Source organism: Rhinolophus sinicus, chromosome 8 (genome assembly GCF_057876585.1).
Source record: "Rhinolophus sinicus isolate RSI-liver-muscle chromosome 8, RSI-T2T, whole genome shotgun sequence".
Lineage (NCBI taxonomy): Eukaryota > Metazoa > Chordata > Mammalia > Chiroptera > Rhinolophidae > Rhinolophus > Rhinolophus sinicus.
In genome coordinates, this window is record NC_142508.1 from 17,754,759 (window position 1) to 17,779,209 (window position 24,451).

Consider the following 24,451-nt stretch of genomic DNA (forward strand, 5'->3'; position numbering starts at 1 on the left):
AACTGGGGCTGGGGTCGTAGGGTATCTGCTACAGGTTTTTGCTGGCTTGGCTTTTTGGATCTAAAGCTGACGGTTACTTCAAGGGTTAAGACAATTACTATCAGTTCGGGTCCTTGGGACCCAACTCAGAACCTGGACGGTGCCGGGGGGTCGCTCTCAGTCTGGCAGTCCTAAATGACTAGAATTTGTGGATCAGAACCAAAAGTAGGCAGGTCACTAAATTGTGGTCAGACAGGAGAAGAGAATGGGTACAGAAGAGTAAGTTTCCTTTGGTTAGGAGGCTAAGCAGCAATGGTAGCAGGAAGAGAAAGCAGCGTATGATGCTAGACAGAAGCCCTGGGGAGAGCAGGGCCAGTCATGAGGAGCACGGAATTGACCCGTCTGGTGATATTTATCATGTGGCTTCAGAGACACAACCAGGTTCCTGGGGACGAGCCTGTGTAACAGATCTCCTTCCTTCCTTACCAAATGGGACAGGAGAGAGTGGAGCCCACTCCTGGGCTCTAGGGAACCATGACGTTTGAGTGGGATAAGGCCCCTAATTCCATTCCATCCACTGGCCTCATGCGCAGTAAGCCAGGAGAGAATTTACCAAGTGATTTGCTTTAAATTACAGGGATAGAAGCAGACCTGTTTCTTTAGTCAGTATGTTACTGGTCCTTGGGTGCCAATAAAAGTGTTTATCATCATCAAGGATTAAAAACAGCCTTATGCTGAAGACACCCAAAGTTGTGGAAAGAATGGATAACGTACCTCAGTTCTGATATTCGCCCATGAAAAGGGTTGGCTTTGGGGGATACATTCCTCCTTGTTTAAGCAGCCCAGGACTAGGACACTTTCCTCCAGTGAAGAAAGTCTTGAAATAAAGCTTTAGTGTGTAACAGCTAACTAGGCCTCAGGGTGAATAATTTGAGTATTGGTATGGCTGCACCAATGGCATTCCAAGAGCTCAGGGTCCCTTAGGGTGACAGATGGCCCACCTGAATGGGCGGAAGCTGCAGAGGTGGATGAGCACACTACGGCCACAGTGTCCCTCCCTGCTGTGGGCGGGCACCGGAGGGTCAGCTGTGGGTCCTGCTCAGGCAGAGCCTGCAGCCGGGACACCCTGATTTCTGTGCCTCGCCTGCAGCTCAGCAGGGAGCTGGCATGGGGAAAGGCAGAGCGAAGCTCTAGGGCTGCTGCGGCATATCTTTTTCATGTACAAGGTCCCCCACGACCCCTCTCACATTTGTTACCCGTCACTTCATTTTTCTTGGAGAGGGACGAGGAGAAGGGGAACGAATTGATTACAATGGTGTACTGCAGGGTACTACCTTTCAGCACCATGAACCGGACTGAGAAGCTCAGGAGCCGTACTTTGAGAAGTTGCCAAATGTGCATTAAAGGGAGGAAAGAGAAGGAAAAGAAGGAAAGGTGACTTCTGACACCTGCTTTCGCCTCTGATTCTCTCTCAGCTCACCCTTGCTCCCAGTGACACTTAGGAAGCAGAGTGGGTGGATCTAGGCTATTTGCAAAAACAGATTAGCTCTGATGCAAGACTGGAAAGTGTTTTCTTCCTGTACAATAGGAACTCAGACCTTGCGTACGGTACCCTCGTCCTATGTGGTTCGGATGCCATATTTTTATCGTGTCACCTGGGTTAACATGCCAGAGCATGCGCTAGGAGGGGTCTTCATGTTAGCCCCCAGTTGACCTGGCCCAGCCCCTTCGTCTCCGGGAAAGCAGGGCAGGAGAAGGATGGGAGTGGCAGCGTCACTGGCTAAGGCTGCGGCCATCTGCACTCCTGTGAATCAAGGTTGGCTCAGACAGAAGGCGCGAGGGAGGAAGTGCAGCTGCTGACGGCTCAGACAGCTTGGACCTGTCCAGGCAAACAAGCCGCTCAAGTGCAAGAACAGCCAGCCAAGTAGGCAGAGCACGAAGAAGGACTTAAAGCTGGAAATATCTGACAAGATCTGGAGGGAGAGTAGGAAGCTGTCTGGGATTTTAACTGGTATCTGGCCTTGCCTCTTCCTGCTGAGGCAGACTCTTCTGCTCCCGCAGGGTGGAATGGGACGCTGCGGGCCTGGTGGGCTGCACCCAGGCGTGCATTCCTTGAGCTGGAATTTAAAAAAAAAATCTTTTTCTTAAACTGCAAACACAGTTCTGGATTGTTCTTCCTCACTAATACCCTCAAGACAAAATCTACCCACTGTCCACAGATACACCTATGCCCCTTCCCATCACCTGCCCAGATGGGCTGTGTGTGTGTGTGGTGGGTGGGGACAGACTGCACCATCAGTCACACAGCCTGGGAGACGTGTCTCAGAATGGGCCCTGGAAGGGGCCACAGGGGCGCCCAGAAGAAGCAAACACATGCTCTGGTCTTCTACCTTCCTTGAGGGGGAGGGAGACAGCACTGGGATGTTTAAGGCGCTATTGTTATAGCTCTTTCTAGCGAAGGCTCTTTGAAACCGTGGTTCTTGGTCCCACGTACATATGGTATTATCAGCATCAAGGAAGCTGTTAAAAAATACCAGTGTTCAGACTCTAGTCTTGGGGGTGGGGCAACCGGACTTCAATATTTTAAAAATATATCCAGTGACTCCAGGGCACACCCAGGGTGACAGACAGCCTCTGCTCTAGTCTAGAGGAAGCAGGAGAAGACGAAGTGGTCCTCGATGGGCTGCTGACAGGCGGGACATCCTGTCACTAACTCCAGAAGCATTTCTGGCAGACGGGTTTGTTGAAGTTGAGCTAGTGACCCAGAGGTTTCGCTCAGGTTCAGGAGGAGTAACTTCCAAGAGAGCTAACCAAGTATCAACTAACTGACTGCCTGGGAAAACAAAGGGAAACCCTTCTACAGACATGTCAGCCTCCTCGGAGGCCCATGAATATCAAATGGGAGAAATGGAGGCACAGAGACGACCATTTATTCCAAAGGAAAGGGGAAAGAGAACCAAATAGCATGTTTCTCTCCTGCTATCAGCAGCCAGAAAACTCCCCTGGACCTAGGCTGCTCTGTGGCCAGTGCAGACAGGGTTCACGGTCACCACAGTTTAGGTTCATAAGCCCAAATGAATGAGACACCGCTTTGGGAAATGCCACGCTTCTGCCACAGCCCAGGGAAGGTCCCTGCCACAGCCCTTCTTGGTCCACTTCATATGCCTGCTTATTTAGAGGCAGTCCAGTGACCGGCAGGCACGGTGCCAGGCACGGGGCACCCACAGAGAGGGAAGACCTTGCCCTTGAGCTCAGTCCAGCAGGGGAAGCAACTGCGATGGATAGTCTAAGAGTGGTGACGGGAGATACATTCTCAGGGAGCATTACAGAGTCAGGGAAAGCTTCCTCTTTCTCCCATCCAGAGTCCCGGGAAGCAGGGAAGAGCAGCCCATGTCTGGGAGTTCTAAATTTTAGTGGTTCGCAGGCAGCCTGTTCTCACGACAGTGGGAGGAAGACACCCCCGTGTGAGTTCTGCATGCAGACCCTGGACAGTGGTAGGACCGATGTGACTCAGCGCCGGGGGAAAGACGCGGGCCCCGGGCCCTCCTGGAGGTGCAGGGGTGACTTCTGCACCTCTCTCCAGCTGGCGTGTGCTGAAGGACTGTCTCGGGGCTTCCTGGTATGGGGAGGAGGGCAGCCATGCTGGCAGCCAATGCTGATGGAAGCCAGCTCTGGGTGACCGTGGGTAGCCCGCAGCCTTCCCTCCACTTCAGCTTCTCCACGCGACACACAGATTCACTTAGTGTTTAAGTCGCAAAGCCCCCTGAACAAAGGAGCCAGCAGCTCGTCCCGGAACAGAGAGGTGCTCACCAGGTCCCGAGCACGGCTGTGGTGAGTAAGTGGAGCATGGAAGCTTCCAGCCCAAGCTCCAAAGCTCTGCTTAGTCTGGCTGCAGCAAGCTGCTGTTTGCCCCGTGAGCTGAGCAGCCGGGGCAGAATACTGTTTGGGAGTTTTAACAGACACCGAGGACACAAAAGAGCCCTCGCAGTTGCACATGGAGCTGCGAGCGCGTGGACTCCTGGGAAGGGAGGGAAGTACGAACTTCAGACTCCTACCTCCCACCCCAGCTTTAGCCAAGTTCCACATGGGATTGTGGAGCACTGAGGGAATCAGGAGTCTCTTGTGGCACGTGTCACAGTGCAGCTGCCTCCTGTGTCCCTGCTGTGGCCAGCGAGGTCCTCAGGGTGCTGTGTGGGAGTGCTGGCAGTGACACGGCAGGGAAACTATAAGGGACAGTAGCCGTCAGGGCTGGCGGATACTGAGGTCGTTCAGGAGAAGTCAAAGATGGTGGAGTTCAGATTCTAGACACGGGCACATGTGGCCGTGGTGTCTGTTCTGCATCTCACCCACCCAAGAGGTCAGCGTACACATGACGTTATCCTGAAAGGGCCGTTTTAGGTCATACAAAGTTCAAAATCAGAGCTGACTTTCTAGGGTGTGGGATCCAAATTCAGTCTTCAAAACCACGGCTTCTCAACCTTAGCTGTACATTAGAATTACCTGGGGAGCTTTAAACATTTTTCTGAAAACATTTTTATTATTAAAAAAAAGTTTGATCTGAAAAATTCGAAAGACTGAAAATAGAGAATAGTTATGAACTCCCACATACGGACCATCCCGGTCGGACAGTTGTCACAATGGTCATATTTGCTTCAGCTGTCCCCCCTTTTCTTTGCTGAAGTATTTCAAAGCATATCCCAGACATGATGTCATCTCACCCTTCCATACTTCAGTATGCAGCTCTAAAAAATACAGCCATTTTCTTACATAACCACAATGCCATTATCACACCTAACACAATCAACAAAATTATTCCTTGTGATCACCTAATAGAACTGGGGAACTTAAAAGCTGGTACTTGCGGAAGCCAGAACGTTTGGAGGGAGGCCCAGTATGTCTCCTAAGTTTTCCACCCCCAGGATTCCATTGTGCAGCCAGGGCCGAGAACCACTGCCCTGCCCAAGCTAGGATCCTGCTACGGGGTCTGAGGCAAGCTCTGTGAATGTCCTCTAGCCCCTGATCACATGGTACACAACAAAAAAGCCAAGGAAAAGGTGACAAGTCACAGATGGGATGAAAAGTAGGAAAACAAAAGCACGAAGAAGTCAGCAAGCCACAGAACCGAATCCCTTTCCAATGCAAGGCTGCCTGATCCTTAGGGGTCAAGGCCCACTCACTGTATCCCCCCGACCCCCCCACCCCCAAAGGTCCGAGGGGCCGGGAAGCAGAGCTGTCCCCAGCTGCTGCTTGGGCCGCTCACGGGCCCTCAGCACCTCACTCCAGGCCAGCCTGCATTATTCCTATTTCTAGCTCTTCTCGCTTCTGTACACGCTGTCTTTCTGGCCTAATATTCTGGCAAACTCTGCGCCTCAGCACCTGGTCTTAGGATTAATTAGGCCTGTGGTGAAGGGGGTGTGCCAAAACTTCTTGGGTGTTGGCAGTAGGGTTTGGGACCGTAGTTTTCAATTTTACTTATTTATTTCATTTAAAATAACTAAACAAAACATCCCGCGAAAAGATGAGTCTGTATCATTACAGCTGAAAATACCTCTACGAGGGAGTCTGCTCTCCAGCTCCCCAGTTACAGATGCCACAGGACCCTTGGTGAGCGTGCGGGGCTGGCAGCTCCATGGGGCGGTGTGGGGGGGGGGGGGCTGGGCAATCCCTGGATCAGACTGGTGACTCCTGGGGGGCGGGGGCTGGCGAACAACCAGCAAGCCAGCATGACTGGGACACATCCAGTAATGAAACCTCCTGCTTTCTTCTGCAATGGGCCAAACTGCCATCTCTGAGGATGACTCAGTCACTGGGGACAGTTCTGGACTCCCTGCGGTTCACACGAGCATGAAAATAACCAGAGGAGCTAAGGCCACCCGCTGTGACTCCGGGTGTGTTTGTGGTGCTGGATAGCCTCCGAGTGTGGCTTAGTGGTCACTAGACACAGGTGAGGCCTGTGGTGGCCTCAGAAAAGGGGTGCTTTAAATGTAGGCCTGACATCTGAAGGGGGAAACAGAGTGGAGGTAGAGGGTTCCGTGGCAGTTCTGGCCTCTGGAAATCTTTTCTAGGTCCTCTGAGCACTGAGGTCATTTAGTCTAGCACACTCATTTTCACGGGGGGAAGTAAAGCCTCAGGGAGGTGAAATGATTTTGTCCACATCACAGATTTAGTCAATGGAGAAGCTAGGACTTAAACGTGGGATTTTTTTGATTGCAAAGTATACCACTTTGTTCCACTATCCAAGGCCACCCCAGTGGCTGGATTCATGCCAAGCATTCAACAAGTGCTGAAAGAGCTAGGGGAAAAGGCATTTTCAGTCCAGGTGCCAAAGGGACCAAAGACAGCCAGGTGAGTGTTCCCTGGATGACCGGGGAATTCTGCAATCCCTGCAGGTTCTGGGGAACTCAAGGGTCAGACTCAGCAACTGAACTCAATGGTCGGTGGGAACAGGGAGGCCATTGCAGACCTGTGACCTGAAGCCGAGCTCCCTTCTTTTCTGCCCAGGAGAGTGGGAAACACCTCGCATGGGGTTGACTCAGGGCTGTCAGGAGAACAGCAGCCAGGATAAGGCCACAGCCGTGCTGTTTGACGCAGGCGTTGGTCGTTTTCATTTCTTGGCATTGTGTGTGACCCTTATAAACAAATTTGGAAGCTTAAGTCAAGAGCATGATAGGATTGGGTGAGAAAAAGTACTGAGGATAAATGCTCAGCGGTGTGGGGGAAGGTACAGATTATTGGTTCAGGAAGAGTGCGAGCTAATCAAATAAGTCCTGAGTGCTTAGTGTGGGCAGGGGCTGTCAGAGGCCCGCGTTGTCCAGTATGACGGCCACTAACCACACGTGGTTATTTAAACTAAAATTCATTAAACTCCATTCAAGATTCTGCACCTCAGTGGCACTAGCCATATTTCAAGTGCTCAATATCTACACGTGGCAAGAGGCTAGTACACCGGACAGCACACACAACGGTTTCTCTCGTCACAGAAAGTCCAGGGGACGGCACTAGCAGATTCTGTCTGGTTGTCTTCTCGTGTTTCTTGCCACAATGAGTAGCTTCTGAGACCCTTCAGGGGAAGAAGTGGATTTGGGGAAGCTAGGGGGTATGATTACTCACTCTTCAGAGACCTAGTAAGCCTGGGAACTCAAAGCAGCTTAGGGCAGCCAGCAGCAGGAAGCCTCCAGGGTTAGCAGGCCCTAACCCCTGTCCCTCCACTCTGACCTTTGCATATTTTATTCCAGTTCTATTTTACGCCGTTTTAACTGATGTGTAATATAGCTTAACTCTGTGTGGTGTTCCAAGCCCCTTAGCAGGGGGCCGCTCATAGGCAGGAGCACAATTAACAGCAACCCCCAGAAAATGATGCCCCGTGTCAAAGCCGTCATTGCACCAGCTATGTGCTTATTATAAGCACTGAGCCCTGACACCTCCCTGTGTTTACGAGGTAGCAGATAAACCCCTGTTTGTGCCTTCCCTACTCTACCACAGCATCAGGACTAAGTATAGCTCTGTGTGTATGTTTAGCTCCATTTAGCTGTGCTTTGGAAAAGGAAGAGAAAAATCTGAGTTAATAAAATTCAATTGCCGGAAAATGTGATTTGTTCCTCCCCCACTTGACAACCCCTTACAAGACAGACAGACATCACTGCTAACAAGATGGGTAACCAGCCTTAGCTACAGGGTGGTGGTGGGGGGAGGCCCCGATGTTAACATGGCCCTGCCTTTTGAGCAGTCTCCTGTGAGAGCAGAGGGAGGTCTAAGAGTCCAGGAGGCTGGCGCCCGGGGGCCACCCTGTGCCCTGGCTGATGTGACCAGAACACAGCACTGGAGTTGGAGTCCTGCCCGAGGAGCTCAAGGGCACTCCCAGCTAGGAAATTTCACCTCTCCCCACTCTCTCAGTAAAAAAAACAAAAACAAAGCAAAACAACATTGAAAGCTGCCTCCCACCCCGAAGAAAAAAGGAAGAAAAAACCCTTCCACTTAAAATAGTCCCCACCTTTTGATTGTTTCTTTCGGGCTCTACTGAAGCTTAGTTTTTGGCATAAAAAGACGGCGGCGTTTCTACGACCACACATCCGGAAAAGCAGTGGACAATTCCAGGTGTGTCAGACACCTGCCCTGCTCCCTCTCTGGCCCGCCTTCTCACCCTGCGTGCAGGGCTCTTTGCGCCCGTCTGGGAAGTAAGTCTCTCTTTACAAAACGCCAGGGCCACAGATGACTTCCTCCTCTGACTTAGCCTCCTGGCCTTTCCGCACTAAAATAATACAACTTAGAGAACGCATGTGTTTACTTCCTTTGTCACACAAACCTCCTCCCTTCTACATGCCACCCTCCAAGTCTCCACTTAGTTGGACGACAGGTGGATGCACAGGTGGTGGTGGCTGTCGTCTGGGAGGCACAGTGTGGGGGGGTACAGGTGAGACCAGTGCTGGGGGGAGTTCAGCTCCCTCACTTTGTGAGGTGCCCAAGTACTAACTTCTTCATGCCTCAGTTTTCTCAGCTACTGTGAACTGTTTGAATTGGACTGTATGTCTGGAGCCCTTACCACTATAAAATGCTCTGATTCCACATTCTGAAGGCTGCATGCTCAGGTCCTTGGAAACTGAATGGGTCATGCTTATTTCTATTTATAATCCACTTTTTATTTCTGCACTCAATGCTCTATGGAGAAATGTAGATTTCTATTCTGAAAATTTTCTAACCAACAAAGGAAAAGCTCTATTTTAGGTTGTTTGACAGGGAAATGTTTCTAAGTAGATTGAGTTCCCAACATTACATTTGCTTTGCCTTCTCCCATCTTTCCTAAAAAAAGAAGTTTCTAGACAATCAGAAATGCGTTCTGTGCTCAGGCCTAGCAGGGCTAAGGCGGCATTGGCTGAAGGAAGAAGGCAGTGCCGGTCTTGGGCCCCAGTGGGGCAGGACTATCTGCCATCTGCTGCACTCGCTCCTCTTCTCCAAATCGGGCCCGGTCTGCAGTTTGCTGCAAATGTTAGGAGCTAAGCCACTAGCACTTCCCACCCATGGCAAGCTTTGTGCTCTGGCTCCTGAGACTATCTGAAAGCAGGGGGCCACTTTTCAGTTTAGGAGAAAAACTCATGCATTCAGTGGAAATAGATCCCCCCTCATCCCCAGTCTGCAGCTTTAGAAGCTTTAGACTGAAAGGGGGGAAGACCTGTCCAACCAAGCTGAGGAAGGTGATGGAACTGTCAGAGACCTCCCGGCCCCATGGATGCAGGCCAGAATGGTTTATTAATGATCCATGGGAAAAGAACAATCATCCTGCTGGCAGCTTCACATGTAATTAACCAGCTTCACAGAGAGCTGGCTGCCTCCTCCAGGTCTGGCATCTGCAGACTGCAGAGCTACCTGACGTAGTGACACTGGGTTTCTAGCGAAATCCCCCTCCTGGGAGAGGAGCATCCAAAATAGGGACCTCCACCCACTGGGCACTCAGGAAACATGAGTGAAGGTGGTGCTCTTCTGGAGGAGCCGGGCTGAGTGCTCAGGATAACACGCAAGACTGCAGGCTCCTTGAGGCCACAGCCAGCTCTGGGAACCGCTAGTTCCACCAGTCACCATTAACTGCCCACTCAGGTAAGTGGCTCCCTCTGCTGGGCACAGAGGTCATGCAGCAGGGGCAGCTTCCACATAACCCTCCAAATGCTGCCTCCTCAGCCCAAACTACACAGACAGGAGTTTCTGGGAAGTGGCTCAGGTGTTTGCGACGACACCCTGCAGCACCGTGGAAGGGCGCGGAGGGCTCCATGGCCTTGCCCGGCATGGTGGACACAGCTGCTTTTGTGCAAGTGAGTGCGCCACAGAACCAGCAACACTCAGACAGTGACCCCCAGAGAGAAAAGAGGCTGGGTCAGCCCAGCTCCGCTTAGGAGTCAGTGCTGATTCCCTTCCAGGAGCACTGGGACTCAAAGACCCTTGGGCGTCCCATCAGGTGAGGGAAGTAGGAAGTATCTGGCGCTTGAAGTGCAGTTTTACAAATGAGCTCTTTAGTGCTCGGCCCCAGAAATGTCATTTGGGGGTGGTGGTGTCTCCATCACATTTCCCAAGTGAGAATCAGAGTGGTTCCTCTGAGGGGGCGTGTGCGCACGTACACACACACACACACACACACACACACACACACACACGTGTCCTGTGCTTGAAGCTTCTAAGAACTATCTCCATTCTTCATCCCCTGGTGGAGACCACCCCTCCTAAGCACATGAACCCGTCCTTAACCCCCTGACTCATGCTCACCCCCAGGCACCCTACGCTCCCTACAGTGAACAAAAGCTCCTACTTGAAGGCTCATGGAGGGAATGACAAACCTTTGCACCTTCAGCAAAAACAGAGCCAGTTCACAGGGCGCATGGGCTTTTCACGTACCACACTCCATTTCTATTCTGTAGAAAAACAGGTAATAAAGGCAGGCTGTGCCCTTTAGGAGAACGGGGGGAGGGAAGTGCGGGGGGGAGGCAGCAACATCCATCAGTGATGCCAGGCTGTCTCTCCTGGAGAGCACAGCGCATGTGGTGAACCCTTCCGATAAAGCCACAGTCAAAGCACAGGCTGCAGTCATTTTCTTGCTCATTACCTGCAGTCTCCTTTCTCACCACCCAGCTCTGATGACAGGAGCCAAACACAGTGGTTCTCTCCCTCTTATTAAAGCAGCCTAGCAACAAGAGTAACCCTAGCTGCAGATCAGCCACGTACGGGTAGAGGGCGAGGGCACTGCTGGCCTGGTAGGAAATGGATAGCTCATGATAAATGAATGGGTACTGCCTGCCGTTTTTATTTGCTGTCACTTTAATCAATAAGGGAAAAGGTGAATTGCTATTGATCTCTGCAACACCTTTTAACGATACTGTACCAATTACAGAAATGCAAGGGGGAGGGTGAAAGAATGAAGGAGGAGGGATGGATGAAAGCGGCCTGGGCAGTGTGAGAATGCTGTGTCCCTGGAGCCAGTCTGCCCGTCACTGGGTGTTAGGCACGCCCGGGTGCACGTATGAATGTGTCCAGGGGAGCCCTTCCTCACACCTTGAAGGGCTGGCCCCGGACAGCAGCGTCAGGGCCTCCCTCTGCACTCACGAGCTGGCTCCCCTCGTCCGGGCAACAGGGCATGGGCAGCCACACGGCTTCCCTGGGTGCAAGGCCAGACGTCTGCATGTCGGATCCCGAGGCCTCATAATTTTTGGAGTTGCCACACTTTAGTGGTGGTTGGCGGGACTATCTCAACAGCGGACTATATAATTCTGGACGGGAAAACAAGAATCTAAAGCTTGGAGGGCAACCTCTAGCTTCACTGTTCTAACGCGACCCCTGGGTCGACTGCCTAAAAAAGCCAGACAGGCAGCAGATAAGGTGCAAATATCTTGCATTCTTCTTGATAATAACAAAGATCATGGCTTCTGCGGTTCCAGCCTGTCCTCTGAAACTCTCTGGGCGGAAGGACGTGCCATGGCGATCAGAGGCTGGGGTCAAAAATGGGAGAGGTCTGATTGGAATCCCGGGACAATGACCACATGCAGACAGGCAAGATGACACACTGGATCTGTAACTCTCTAGTCTTACCCAGAGAATCAGGAAACAGGGCACATTGTTATGACAGATGGGCACAACAGCCCGTAAGAAGAAGACACACATTTAGTTCTGATTCTCAGGGCTTAGTCTGACCTGTTGGCTATGGGAAGACTGAGAGGACCCCTCAGTATGCTGGGACAGCTTCTGTTTCGGATCTACTGCTTATCAGAACCAGAGTCACGTCAAGAAAAAGGTAATGTAACACAGATGCAGGGTAGAAAAAGGGGAAATCAACTCCAGTTTAGCACAATGAGGTAAAGAATGCCCAGCGTCCAGGGCTAGCAGTTCTCCTGTTTCATCAAGGGGTCTGATTATTCAGATGGAGGTGAGACAATAAACTGACCAGAGGACCCATTGCAGGTCACTCAGGGACTTCAGCATGTGTAGGGCTACTTGTCACCTGGGGCCTGGCGACCCTTTCCTGCCTACGTAGGAAGAACTGGAGGGCTCCTCAGGAAGCTCTCCACCACTCTCAGTAATTACCTTTCGGCATCCTCCAGGCGGAACAGGGCCCAACGCTCCCATTTTACAGATGGTGAAACCAAGGCAGACAGTCACGTATCAAACATGAAACAGAATCCAACCTTAAAGACGCGTGTGTGACAACAGGGAGAGCCCTTTGGGATGTTGTGGGCACTCTTGCTTAAATGATTCTCCAGAAACAGAAACTCAGGGTGTAACTGTAATTCTGAAATCAGTGACAATACAGTTTGCCAGTCTCCCCGCCCTCCTCCCACAAATACCTGAAGGGCCAAAACGTAGCGCAAAATAAAACACAAGTTACAAAGCTGCTGATGTGTTTCAAGTGGAAGTGCTGAGATTAGAAGGAGGAAGTGGTTAAGTGCACCCTGGGCGTTTGGAAATGGCCACGTCTGCAGCCCTGTAAGCTGATGAAGGATGAACTCCGGCTGTCTTTGCCAGACAGACAAACAGGTCCGTCCTACCCTCCGGAGGTGGGCAAGACGACTGTGAGAGGGCACACAGATAAGAAGCAACTATTTAGCAAACACGAGTACCCTCCTACAAGGAATCTTCCAATTCCGAAAGTGACCCTATTCTAAAATTACCAAGTGGCAAGTGGCCAGGCCAAAAATCCATATCCAATCAGCGGTAATGGACTATTTGTTGCATTTCCTCATATAAGGGTGCATGCAGCATTGCTATAAAAATCCTGGCTCAGTAGTTCTAGATTTAACTAGAGAGGTAACAGCAGCACAGCACTGCAAGCACTGTAGAGACCTGTGAAGCAAGTGGCACATGCAGCCTCTGGTAGGGAGGGGATGGAGGGACCTGTTGGTCTGATTTGCACGCTCTTCCACCTCTAGCCACACATTTAACAGCAAGATCCTTTTCTGGTAACCATTAAATAGAATCCACTGCATCAGAGAGGGAAAGGGAAAGGGGGAGGCACATGCCGACCCGGAAAGAAAAGGGGCAGCAGTTTCCATCCCACTTCTCATTCCTGGCTCTACGGGTAGCTTTTGTTTTTTGCTGCAGTGACTGTCCCACGGGATTTGTCTTGGGGTCCTTTTCTTGTTCCTTTCAATCCTCCTAAACACCTAGATATTTCTTTCGAGCTCCTGCCTGACGCGCTTCTATCTTCCAACCCTCCAATTTACTACAGATCAAAGATAAACCTACGGCAATCTTAGATTGCTGTGGTCGTGGTAAGGCGGTGTGGGGACAGAAAAGAGCACTGCTCTTTCATCAGAGGTTAAGGATGCCAGGATCTAGAGAACTCACCCCTGGGTCCCTCATTGTAAAGCTGCAGCGACAGTGGGAAATGAGGAAGGTCAGAAGTCCTGTGTAAACAGAGGCAGCATGGAGTGCCCTCGCTATGGGCAGATCATGTCCAAATACCCTGAGGGCGGTTCGAGTGCATGGCCCAGGTACTCGTGCCACTATTTCTTAGCCATCCATGTGATATCTATGGAGTCCTGGCCTCCCCTCTCTTGGGGATGGTTGGTCATATCTGTCCCCAGTTAGGTCTAGAAGAGGCTCTGTGCAGAGGTAGGTGAGGACTCGTGGGCGTTACCTCCTGACCTCTGCTTTTCCACTGCACGTTACACTGCCTAGAAAGCAGTGTTTCTAACGTGTGGGACCTCAAGGAGCAGAGGCACAGAGACCCTGTCTTTTCCTTCGTAGAAGAGACTGACTGCCCTTGATGATACTTAACTCAGACCGAGGATGGCAAACAGGTATCAACACAAGTGCCAGATCCATTCCACTGGCAGTGCCTTCTAGGAGCCCGAAGCCAAAGCAGAGCTGTGACTGAGTGGCAGTGTCTGCCATGGATGTAGGATGGACGGAGGGAGCACGTATGTACTTGCCATCACTGGCTTAGCCGGCTTGGCGGTGGGACAGCCTTGGAGTGGACCAACTACGGTTCTTTGTTGATTCTAATCTGAACGCCACTCCTAATGCACATGCCGATGCCCAACCTACCGCCCTACTCTGGGCACAGGGGTTTGTCCACACCGAAATTCTGATTCTAGATTTTAGCTAAACCCCGAGGAGAACTTTCATTCATAGTAAAAATGACAACGCAAGCTGTTGCTCACTGAGCGTTTACCATCTACTGGGCCTCCAGTGCTGGGTACCTGACATGTACCCATTATTCCCACAGTAATGCATGGAAAAGGTACCCGCGTTATAGGTGAGATCTAGGTTTAAGGGGCCACGGCACTGCACACTCCCAGGGCACCATTCCGAGTGAACTCTGTCATGTACCAAGGTTGCCCTGGATTTAGAGGGGCTCAGGCTCATGGCCGTGGTCACACAGCAAGTGGTGAAGTTGCAGTGAGAACCCAGGTCTGACTCTGCACATGTCACCAACAGTTTTTGTTAAGTGACCAGGAAGGGAAAGATGCCCTTAAATGTTCTGGAAATGGGGCTAAGGATGAGCTTGCCCTTCCTGAACATGAGACACATTGTTCAGACCAGGGTAGGGTAGCTCTGCTATTAATTCCAACGCTTGCCCATAATCTTATTTCATGCACCACAGCATTTCATAACAGACCACTGGTCACTTTCATTTTCAAAATCCATTTAAGTGCAGCTGACCGGAAACGGTCACGGGTGGAGTGGCAAATGGGAAGTTCATCAATATAGCCTGGTTTGGAACACAGAGGCCCTCGTCCGGTCCTTGGCAGTAGACACAGGAGTGGCCATGCTAATGACACAGAGACGGCAGGGGTAAGGCTGGCGCATCGACCAGAACAGTCACTGCTGTGTCCTTGAGGGAGTCACATGGGAAACAGCAGAATGTCTGTATCACCTGGAGAGCAAATGCAATCTACAATCTGCTTACTCTTTGCTGGCAGCTCAGGCGGCCCTGCTACTATATGTTAAGAGCTATGTTCTAGAAAGATATCAGTTGAATTATTAATATGTAATTGCAAGGAGAAATGATTAACCTTCAGGCAGTGGGCATCTCTAGGAATGGTCAGGACACACAGAATGGGGAGGCACGAGGCCTGGAGGCCCCTGAACCTGCCAGCACGAAAGCTCACACTCGAGCCTCCATGGGCCTTAGGGGCCGGTGTGAAGCTCTTCTGAAAACAGAGGGGGCAAGTTTGTATGAGGCCATCTTTTGTGCGGAAGGTATTAATAAATAAGACCTGCCAGTCAGAAGCTATTACTGAAACAGAACTAGTTTCCAAATAAGTCTTCCCGTAGGAAGTGGGCAGACTTCATAATAAAGGATTTCACCTGAAAAATAAAAATTCCGAGCTGCTTTTCTTCAGCCCTTTCTTATTATATTAAGAATATCAGCTCCCCCTACCCACCCTTTTAAAAGAGAACACTTACCAAAGTTTAAGAAGCAGTGAGTATTCAGGGTGATTGAAGAGGTAAGAGAAACCAGGAATTGTTGTTACCAGGGGCACCTAACACATCTAATTAAAATAAATGGCACCCAGCTCTCCTAGTACAACCCTCACCTCTGAGGAGCTCAGCAGTCTCTTCCTTCCTGACAGCATTTCTCCATTTGTTCTGGGTCACAGGCTCTACATGGCTATATAGCAGGTAGACCAGGAGGCTGAATGTGCCTGGCAATAGCTGTTTTCCATGGAGATGGCTCATAAAAAACACTATTTTATGGCAGATAGGCAGACAGTATGGAATACAATAGGTGGCGGGGGTTCTGTTTAGCAGGACTCTGTTTGAAGGATTTTCATGACCTTGTGTTTATAATGATAATCTTATAGTGAATCAGTTAAGTACATTCTCCAATGGTGATCACTGCCCGCTATACTCACTTCCAGGACTCAATTTAGATGAGGTTCAGAGTAAGTACTGTGGACCACTCTCATAGAAAGCTGCAAGAGGATGCCATGTTTGGAACACTGGTGTGGATCAGAACTAAAGACGGAGCAGAAAAGTCCGTGCCAGGGCCTGCCTTGCTTTGCTAAGGCTTCCGCTTATGGAGGAAACTGAATTTGTCAGGTCTGAGGACTACACCTCTTATTTCCCTGCACTGGTAGGAACAGGAAGAAAAACAAATTGAATTGTCAGAGAAAACACGAAAGTCTCTCAAGGAAGAGTTTACAATAGTAGGGACCGATTCCCCAGGGAAAGTAAGAATCCCTCTGCTGAAAAAGATTTTCTTCTCTGGGATAGAATTACATCCTTGAGGCCTTCCTACATGTCCCAAGGAGGCCCGATCCCTTGAGGTCCTAAACTTATTCCACCACACGCTGCCCTGAATCCCAACAGCTAGCCTAGGACGTGAACACCAGCCTCTGGAGGGCAGTGAGGCCAGCAAACCTTGAACAGTCAGCCTGTATGACATAATTGCAGGTAACAGAATCTCGGCCAAGCCAATGAAACGTTAGGCTCAGCAGCTATTTCAGAAGAATGGATGCAATTCTATGCTTGACTGGCTATGAAAGTTCAGAGCAGAAGAGCAGGGCAATAGACACCAGCCTAGCTGAGCCAGCAGCTCTGCAGAGAGGCCTCCTGCTGGAGCCAGCACAGTTGGCACTCATCGGCATGCATTGCACCCATCGGCACCCATCACACCCATTGCACCCATCGCCATCAGCACCCATCGGCATGCATTGCCATCAGCACCCATCGACACCCATCGGCATGTGCTGCTGAGCTTGCTTGGGGAAGCTACTGGTGACTGAGCAGATAGGGGAGACCCAGCAGCAAGGGGAACGGAAAAAACGGGCAATGTGACAGCATCCCCCATTCCTCATTTTAACCTCAGCTCTTCTCACTGTGATGTCATTTGCATTTCGGGCTGGAACGGGATTACAGGGCCCTCCTTCTAGGGCTTTTTAGAGATACCTGGCAAGGGCCAGGAGCCCAGAAATGAAGGGACTGTAAGTGGGCAGCTTACAGCCTGGTATTCTCATGGTGCTTGCAGCTTACACTGACTTGCTTGAAAATAAACGCGTCACCTCACTTCATAGTTTGATCCACAAAAGCAGACGATGGGAAACATACCAGGGAGAAGAGATGAGTAGCCTAAATTAGGACAGTGATGACGGGACACTAATGATTTCTATTTGAACACTGGAATTTTTTTCAAAACACTCACACATTATTATCTCATTACCTTTAAGTATCCTGGCTGGACAGATGGGGAGACCCAGGGAGAGGGTCTCAGGGTCCCATAGTAAGTGCACAGTCACGTCTGGGTAATGGACTTTTTCACTGAGAAGATCTTGAATTAGCAGCTGTATGTCCAGCCTCAATACTCCAAAGTCTGTGTTTGTACCACATACATCCTGAGCTTAGAGAGTTTTCTCAAAGAATTATAAAGAATAACAAAAGAACAGGCTTTCTGCCCACCCTCCGGACTTAGGGCACAGGGCATCAGTTGACTGAGCATCTATCAAGTGTCTCTTATATCTCGTACTAGGCAAAACCACAAGGAGCACAAAGACAGAAGCGAGGTTCCTGTCCTTGAGCTTAGAATCCAGTGGGGAGACCCACAGAGACAGACCCCTTCCACGTCGCTGGTCACTCCCGGTCAGCTGCGTGCAGCGGGTGCTGTGGGGAAACGGCATCTTACCCCCACTGGGGACCCAGGGACGGCTTCCTGGAGAAGGAGGTGTATCTTGACGGACAGGTAGGAATGAGAAGGCAAAAGGGACAGCTGGTATCTATACGGGGTGGAGAGCGTACACCGACCTATGGGATGCGAGAGGTGGAATGGAATGATACATATGGAACCGTGAGTATAAACAAGGTCAGTTCCGATGAGGTACAAGTTATAAAACGAGCAGTGGGTGAGACCTGAAGTTGGAGAGATGGTCAAGGATAAATGTAAACTAAGGAAATTAGACCTTACCCCAGAGGCAGTGGGAAATTAAATATTTCTAAACAAAGTACTTACTTCGATGTGTCTTTTAAGAAAGAGTAAAAGTAGGAATATGGGTGGATGGATATACATGATCAAACTGAAATGAAGCCAGGTCGGTTACAGAGGAATCATTCTGCGAAAAGTCAGGCTCACACAGGTCAATCGGCAGATGATGCAGGAAGCAGGCCGTGACAAGATACAGAGCTGTGACGAGAGTGGAGTGACCACATCTTCCGGGAAGGCATGGCCACAGCCCTGGGTCCCACATGGCCGCATGCATGCTCAGAATCCGACTCTGTGTTTCTCCCTGGAGATGAACTATTCTCAGTCACTGCAGGACCCTCAGGGAAGTCCTTCACAGATTAACTAGTTCCAGATATTTGAGGGCTGAGACATGATAAAATGGGGCCACCTTCTAATAGCAAAAAGCAAAACTGACAAAGCCCGGAGAGAAAAAGTACATGATTTTAAATGCGGACAGTTGGGTTTTGGTGTTTGTCTTACAACAAATTCTATGAATAGAGGCAGGCCACCGTGCAGCTCAGTTTCCTGAACTGTAAAAAGGGGATACTATTTTTCTTATAGGTTTGCTGTGAGGTTAAAATGAAATACTGTATAGGAAAGCACTTTTCCAATAGAAAATGCTATTTAAGTGAAAGTTTGATCACTATTAAGATAAGAGGTCTTTACCGGAGCCCCCTTTAAAGAAAACAGCCTTAAATGGAACACAGACGGAAGACCACTGGTGGGTGATGAACTACCAAGAGCATGTGGGCAGGTGAGAAAAGCTTGGCCCCCACCTAGCCTTTCACCCCTCCTGGGATAGGAGCTGCTTAGAGGGCTGGCCTTACTGCATCCCCTCCTTCCTGGGCAGTGGCGGAGGTGATCCAGAATAGGGTGTCTGTGCAAATAAGTGAAACGTTGCTGGACAGCTGGCTTCCTTCTCCGTCAGGCTGTTATTTGTGGCTCACTCGGCAGGGTTAGCAAGGGGGTGGCACTCAGGGAGAGCGGGAGAGCAGTGTGCCCCGGCCTCACCCGTACCAGACGTCCTTCCCCCTTAGATCACCCTGTGGCTAGAACTATCCTCATCGCTCTGATCCAGAGATACAACTAGGCTACCGTTCCTCCCCCCACGTGTCTCCTGGAGAGGGCAGGGACTACACAGAGAGGCGGGCACAGGACGGGTGAGAGAGCATAGCCCACGGCACTGACAGGGAGACACGGGGAAAGGCAGAGGGCGTGGGGTAGCACAGTTGTAGATCAGCGCTAAACTGCTCAGGCCGGGTTACCTTCTACAGACAAGATGCGGCACACTTGGTGCCGAAACAAAGGACACGTTCCTTTTATTCCAAGTCTTCTTTCTCGGACAAATGCCCCTCCATAAATGCATACCAGTATGCACTGCTGAATCCATATTCCCAGCAATATAAATACACGTTCTTCAAACAGCAACAGCTGCTTGTAATGCTTTTATGTCTCTCTGTTTGTAAATGTAAAAGAGCAGGGGGTGGTGGGAGAGAGAGAATCCAGGACTGTGCCCTGGCCACTGAGCCTGCAGAACGAGCTCCCAGGGGGACAGCCTCTCTTTGATGCCGGCAGGAAGAAGGGAAATAGGTCAGGGCAGCAGCCAGAGTTCTCAGCTCGGGCTGTCCAGCACGAGGACGTCATTTTCCAGGCAGCAGAAAAGGGCAATTTCTGAGATTTGAGAGAGGACAAAGGGGTCACTGAGAACGGCCTTAGAAATGATCACCGAGCCTCTCTAGGGCCTGCCTCTCGCCCCCTGCCCCTCCTGCAGCCTGGAACTGTGAATAGGGTTAAATTGTGGTATTGATCTCTTTTAATACCACCTTCCGAAACCCGTTCTAAAAGGGCAGGTTTTCCTAACAGTGACCCCAGCGGCGTACAGGTAGCAGCTGGTCAGTAAGTGCTGGCCGGCCGGCCTTCTGGCGAGAAGGCGTGGAGAGATCCCAAGCGACTGTTTTACGCACAGGAAGGGCTTCAAAAGGAAGCGGATGGCTTGGATCACTAGATCAGGAATACCACGGCAAGAAAGAATCACTTACCCAGGACCACATGGTAACTGGAGTGTGAAAACCCAGGAGTTGGCACTTTTAAGCCGCTTATCTACCCATTAGCTAATGCCATCTCTCACCACTACTTCTGGGAAGATGCTAGCGACGGGCACGATTCCCCCTCTGGGAAATTACACCAGATCTTCCTGTTCTTGGCAGGGTGGCAGGGAATTGCCTGAAAGAGGCCAGCTGTATGGGGGGTAGGGGGGGACAAGGGGCTGTCACCTAGCACATGCCATTAAAAGGGACACAGCACTCAGAGCTCAGTCACAGCTACAGCAGCGGACACAGTGACCTCACACTGTGTGGCCCAGAAGCGGCCTGGCCTCAGAGGCCGCGGACACACGAGCAAACTCTCATTGTCAGGGTCAGAAGAAGCCATTTTAACCCAACTCTGTACAGCCGGGCTCAGCGAACTTTTTTGATAAAGGGACAGAGAGTACATATTTTAAGCTTTGCAGGCCATACGGCCTGTCCTAACTACTTGGCTCTGCTGTTACAGCACGAGAGCAGCTGCTGACAACACATGGGACAATTAGTGACTGTGTGTCAGTAAAACTTTATTTACAAAAACGGGCAGTGGGCCGGATTTTCCCACCCCTGTTGCACACCAATGAAGTCAGGCTGGAAAGAGCTGTTGAACTTACTGGATTTCCGCTGAGCAGTCAGTGAAGTCTCTGAGAGTGGCTGGGCTGCTCTGGCCGTCCAGGTCACCAGAGGGACTCAGGTAACAGGTGATCGGGGACTGACTGCTGTGCTTCTGGCCCCGATGCAGGCGCGCCAGAACACCCAGCATGACCTGGAATAGTCCTCCCACGCTCCCGACTCAGGGAAAGGAATACAAACCAATGGCTGAGAAGGCCCATATAAAAGATGGGAAAGGAAGAAACACCGTGAAAGGTAGCAGAGGAGACACAGGAAAATAAAACTGAGTGATGGCCAGACATGTCAACAGCCCCATGCTGACTAGCGTCACTGTAAATCACATCTAAGGAAAGCAGGGCTATCGGGTCTCAAGTTAATGTGGGGAGGGGAAGGGACATCTAAAATGTAAAGAAGAGACTTCTCTGAGACGGTGTGGGCTCCACACGAGGATATGGGATAGAAAGACTGTAATTCTCACTTCACGCAAAAGAAAGAGACAGGTGGCAATTCCTGGGTTGGCTGCGCAAAGCCAAGACAACGTACTTCATTCGTAAACAGGGGGCCACTTTTGAGGGCCAGGCACCCCGCATTCCAGCTTCCTGCCCCTCCCTGGCTGAGGGCTGACGTGGGGGCAGTGTCCTTACACGGTCCCCCTCCCACTCCGTATCTTCCTCAAGTCAGTTTACCCTCTCACATGTGGGAGTCCCATGACGGCCAAGCCTCTGTGGGAGCCACAGGGGCCCAGGAGGTGCTGTGGAATCAAGCAATCGGTGTGGTTCTGCTTTTCGATAGGATAATGAAGATTTACAGTGACTGGGAAAAGCATGCAGGGGATAGAGAAATCCTGGCCAAAAGTAAGACAATACAAAGGAAAAGTGTAAGGGCAGGGATAGGGCAGGGTCTAGGAAGACCACATCTTCACAATACCTGGTGATCTGAGCTCAATGTGATTATCGAGGGAATAGGTGAAAGGTACCAAACACCCGTGCCACTGTGGCCATCACAGCAGCGGCTCGGCTACAGAAGAGTTCCTGGAATGGAAGGTGGCACCGTGGAGGCTGCCCTGAAGGTAAGAACGACGTAGGGTGGGAGGCTGCAGTGACACGGTACTTTCTCCCCAGGCTGGGAAGGTCCTCTGCATACAGGAGTACCAGCCAATGCATCAGGTTTTCCAGATCCTTGCGGGGGACAGGGAGGAGGGCAAAGACAAAAGTTCTGCAGGACGACGTAGGGAATAAAAATGAAGGTACTAAATAGGTAGAAGAAAATGAATAAACCTGTAACAAAACACAAACCTCTCTTCATTCCTACCCCATTTAGAAAACAGTTGTCATATACTCTGTAAAGGAAAATGCCCAGAAGAACAGGCTATAGAACTGGTTCCTTTACTCAAAATTCCAAGTTACCCTTAGTTTAGGCCATACTTGTCTTTGGGTAAAGACCTTTCAAAACAGTCAGCCTGAGTAATCATACGAGCAACTAAGAAAATGCAGAAAGGTTCTTTATCAAGAGACCCCCAACTCAGGGCTGCGAAAGCCTGGGACAACTGTAACCAAGAAATATAAACATCAACTTTGCATTAGACTAAGGATTTGCAAACTCACTCACAGGCCTGGGGCATCAAAGAAGATGGAGGAAAATTTGATGTTTTCAACAGTCATCTATCAGCAAATAAACAGACGAAGGTAAGGTCATAGCACCAGGAGAGTAAAAGAGCTTTGGGCCACTCACTCCTTTTAGTGGGCAGTATTCTCTGTGACCCCTGGTGCTTTTGGATATCACCAGCGGGCCAGAAACATGGTCAGGAAGAAAAGTGGCTGGGGAAACAAGAGTTGAAAAAGAAAGGGGAAGAAACTTTAGGAGATGAGACAACAGGGATGACCATGGTGAAAAATGGGAGGCAAAACAGCAATGTGATTTAGATAGTAAATGATGAAGATGGTGTGAACAAATGTCACAGGCAATCAATCCCACGCGGGGGTTTCTTTCCTCTATCCAAGCACAGCAAACAAAAAACATACATCTGTGGCTCCTTCCTCTGTACTGTCTCAGTCATGACCTTGAATGGACTTACCTGCTTTCTCCAACATGAAACTGCTCTGTGGTTCATTATCTAAAGGCCCACACAGAGGAAAACGCGACAATACATGTCCCTTCTACCTAATTGTTGGGCCGCTTCAAAAAGCTGCAACAGCTATTGATAGACAACTGGAGTGTTTGGATTCTTGAAACACTTCTCTGCTAGGGAGCTGTCTTCAACTGACAAAACATTCCAGCTACATCGTGCAGTTACAAAACAAGGGAGAAAGGGAGGCACCTTACACGGCAACATAAGGATTCCTTTTTCACAAACATAAATGCAACTTGCCAAACCCAAACAGAGGGCAATGTGATACTGATGGGACAATGAAGGGGTCCCTTCACTGTACACATGGCCAACGAGCTGACACAACACCCAGGTGGTGTCTCGGAAATGGAACCCGTCCCTCAAATGAAATATTCAGAATGTCTTCTGCCATACCACTTTCTTGCACAAAACGAGAAGGCAAGTGCTAGGGCAATTCCAAAGAGGTGGCCCCCAGTGGCAAACCTACTCGCGTAGTCGGGCGTCAAAGCGGAGACCAGGGCAGTTCTACACCGGCACCCTGGGCTCGCCTGTTCTCCCGTACTCCTCACCTAACACAGCGGCTGGGGACTCAAATCAGAACAGGAGATGCTGACGGTTCTAAATAGGTATTGGTATCACTTGACATCCCAAAGGAGCCCATCTTCAAAGACCCATGAGTGAGATACCCTCTCGGAGCCTAGGATCTTCCAGCTCTGAGCATATTACGGTATTGCAGGAAAGCTGGAGGGGCCCTCAGGAATGACGGTAAAAGAAATGAGGACAAAGGCAGATCTAAAATCCTAAGCCTGAGCCCAGCACGCTCCCCCGTTGTTCCTTTCTTGTGCCCACTTAGTAGGATTAACGGATGGGATTGTCCTGGAAAGAAGACGGGTCTGCTGACCATGACGTGATACAAGTTAGCAGGCAGGTGGGCACTAGAGCACATGAAGCCTAACTCCTACCCATAGGAGCCGGCCCAACAGGCAGAAACAAAAATACAATTAAATTAAGGCAGAAAACCCGCTACAGAAAATGCAATTACTCAAAGATACAAATAAATGTTCAAAGAAAATTGGCCCCTGACAGGGTTAGTCAAGCTTCTAAATCCAGCTGGAGGCAGGCAGCTCAGGCTAATTCATTAAGCAGGAACGCAAGGCTGCGAGCTGGCTGCGTCAGGATCCGGCTCGGCTGGCCCGGTGGTCACCACGCAGCCCAGGACGCCGATGGGGAGGAGCAATTTGGGGGCAGCTGGCCAATGACTCAAGGCTCAAAGAAATAAGATGTGGGCAGACACAGGTGGAGCGTGGATGTGGAAGGCTGAGCACCGGAAGGAGTGACAGACTGATCTCTGACATGGTAGAAACACATCGTTTTTCTCACCCCGCCTCATACAAGAAGCAGCTGGAAGATGTCCTACCTCTCGCTGCAGCACCAGCTCCTTGGTGAAAAGTGTTGCTTCCTCACTGAAGGGCTCTCCCTCCTGCACCAAGCCTGGGAGGTTCCGGGCTCCTCTGGGGCATTCAATGCCTGTGTCAGGAGAAAAGGAGAGTTGATGAAGAAAAGGGGCCACAGGCCGCTGTCCAGCAAGCACGGCCCCGACACTTCTGACGAGGCAGGTGGGCTTTAAATCAGAACGCCAGCACGTCTATAACGCCAGCACGTCTGAGATAAGGCGGAGGTGGAGGTAGGAGGGCGGGAATTCAGTTCGCCCAGGTGGGAAAAACCAACAGTATCAGAGCAGCAACACCAGAGACAGGC

The 24,451-nt window shown here is 50.5% G+C and overlaps 1 protein-coding gene across 1 annotated transcript in view; it reads right to left on the reverse strand.

The window, feature by feature from the left end:
- Positions 1–24,451, reverse strand: part of SND1 (staphylococcal nuclease and tudor domain containing 1) — a 413,624-nt gene that overhangs the window by 72,547 nt on the left and 316,626 nt on the right. Inside the window, exon 16 of the mRNA XM_074315643.2 lies at positions 24,111–24,220. Coding sequence (XP_074171744.1) covers positions 24,111–24,220 — 110 coding nt within the window. The remainder of the gene's footprint in view (positions 1–24,110; positions 24,221–24,451) is intronic.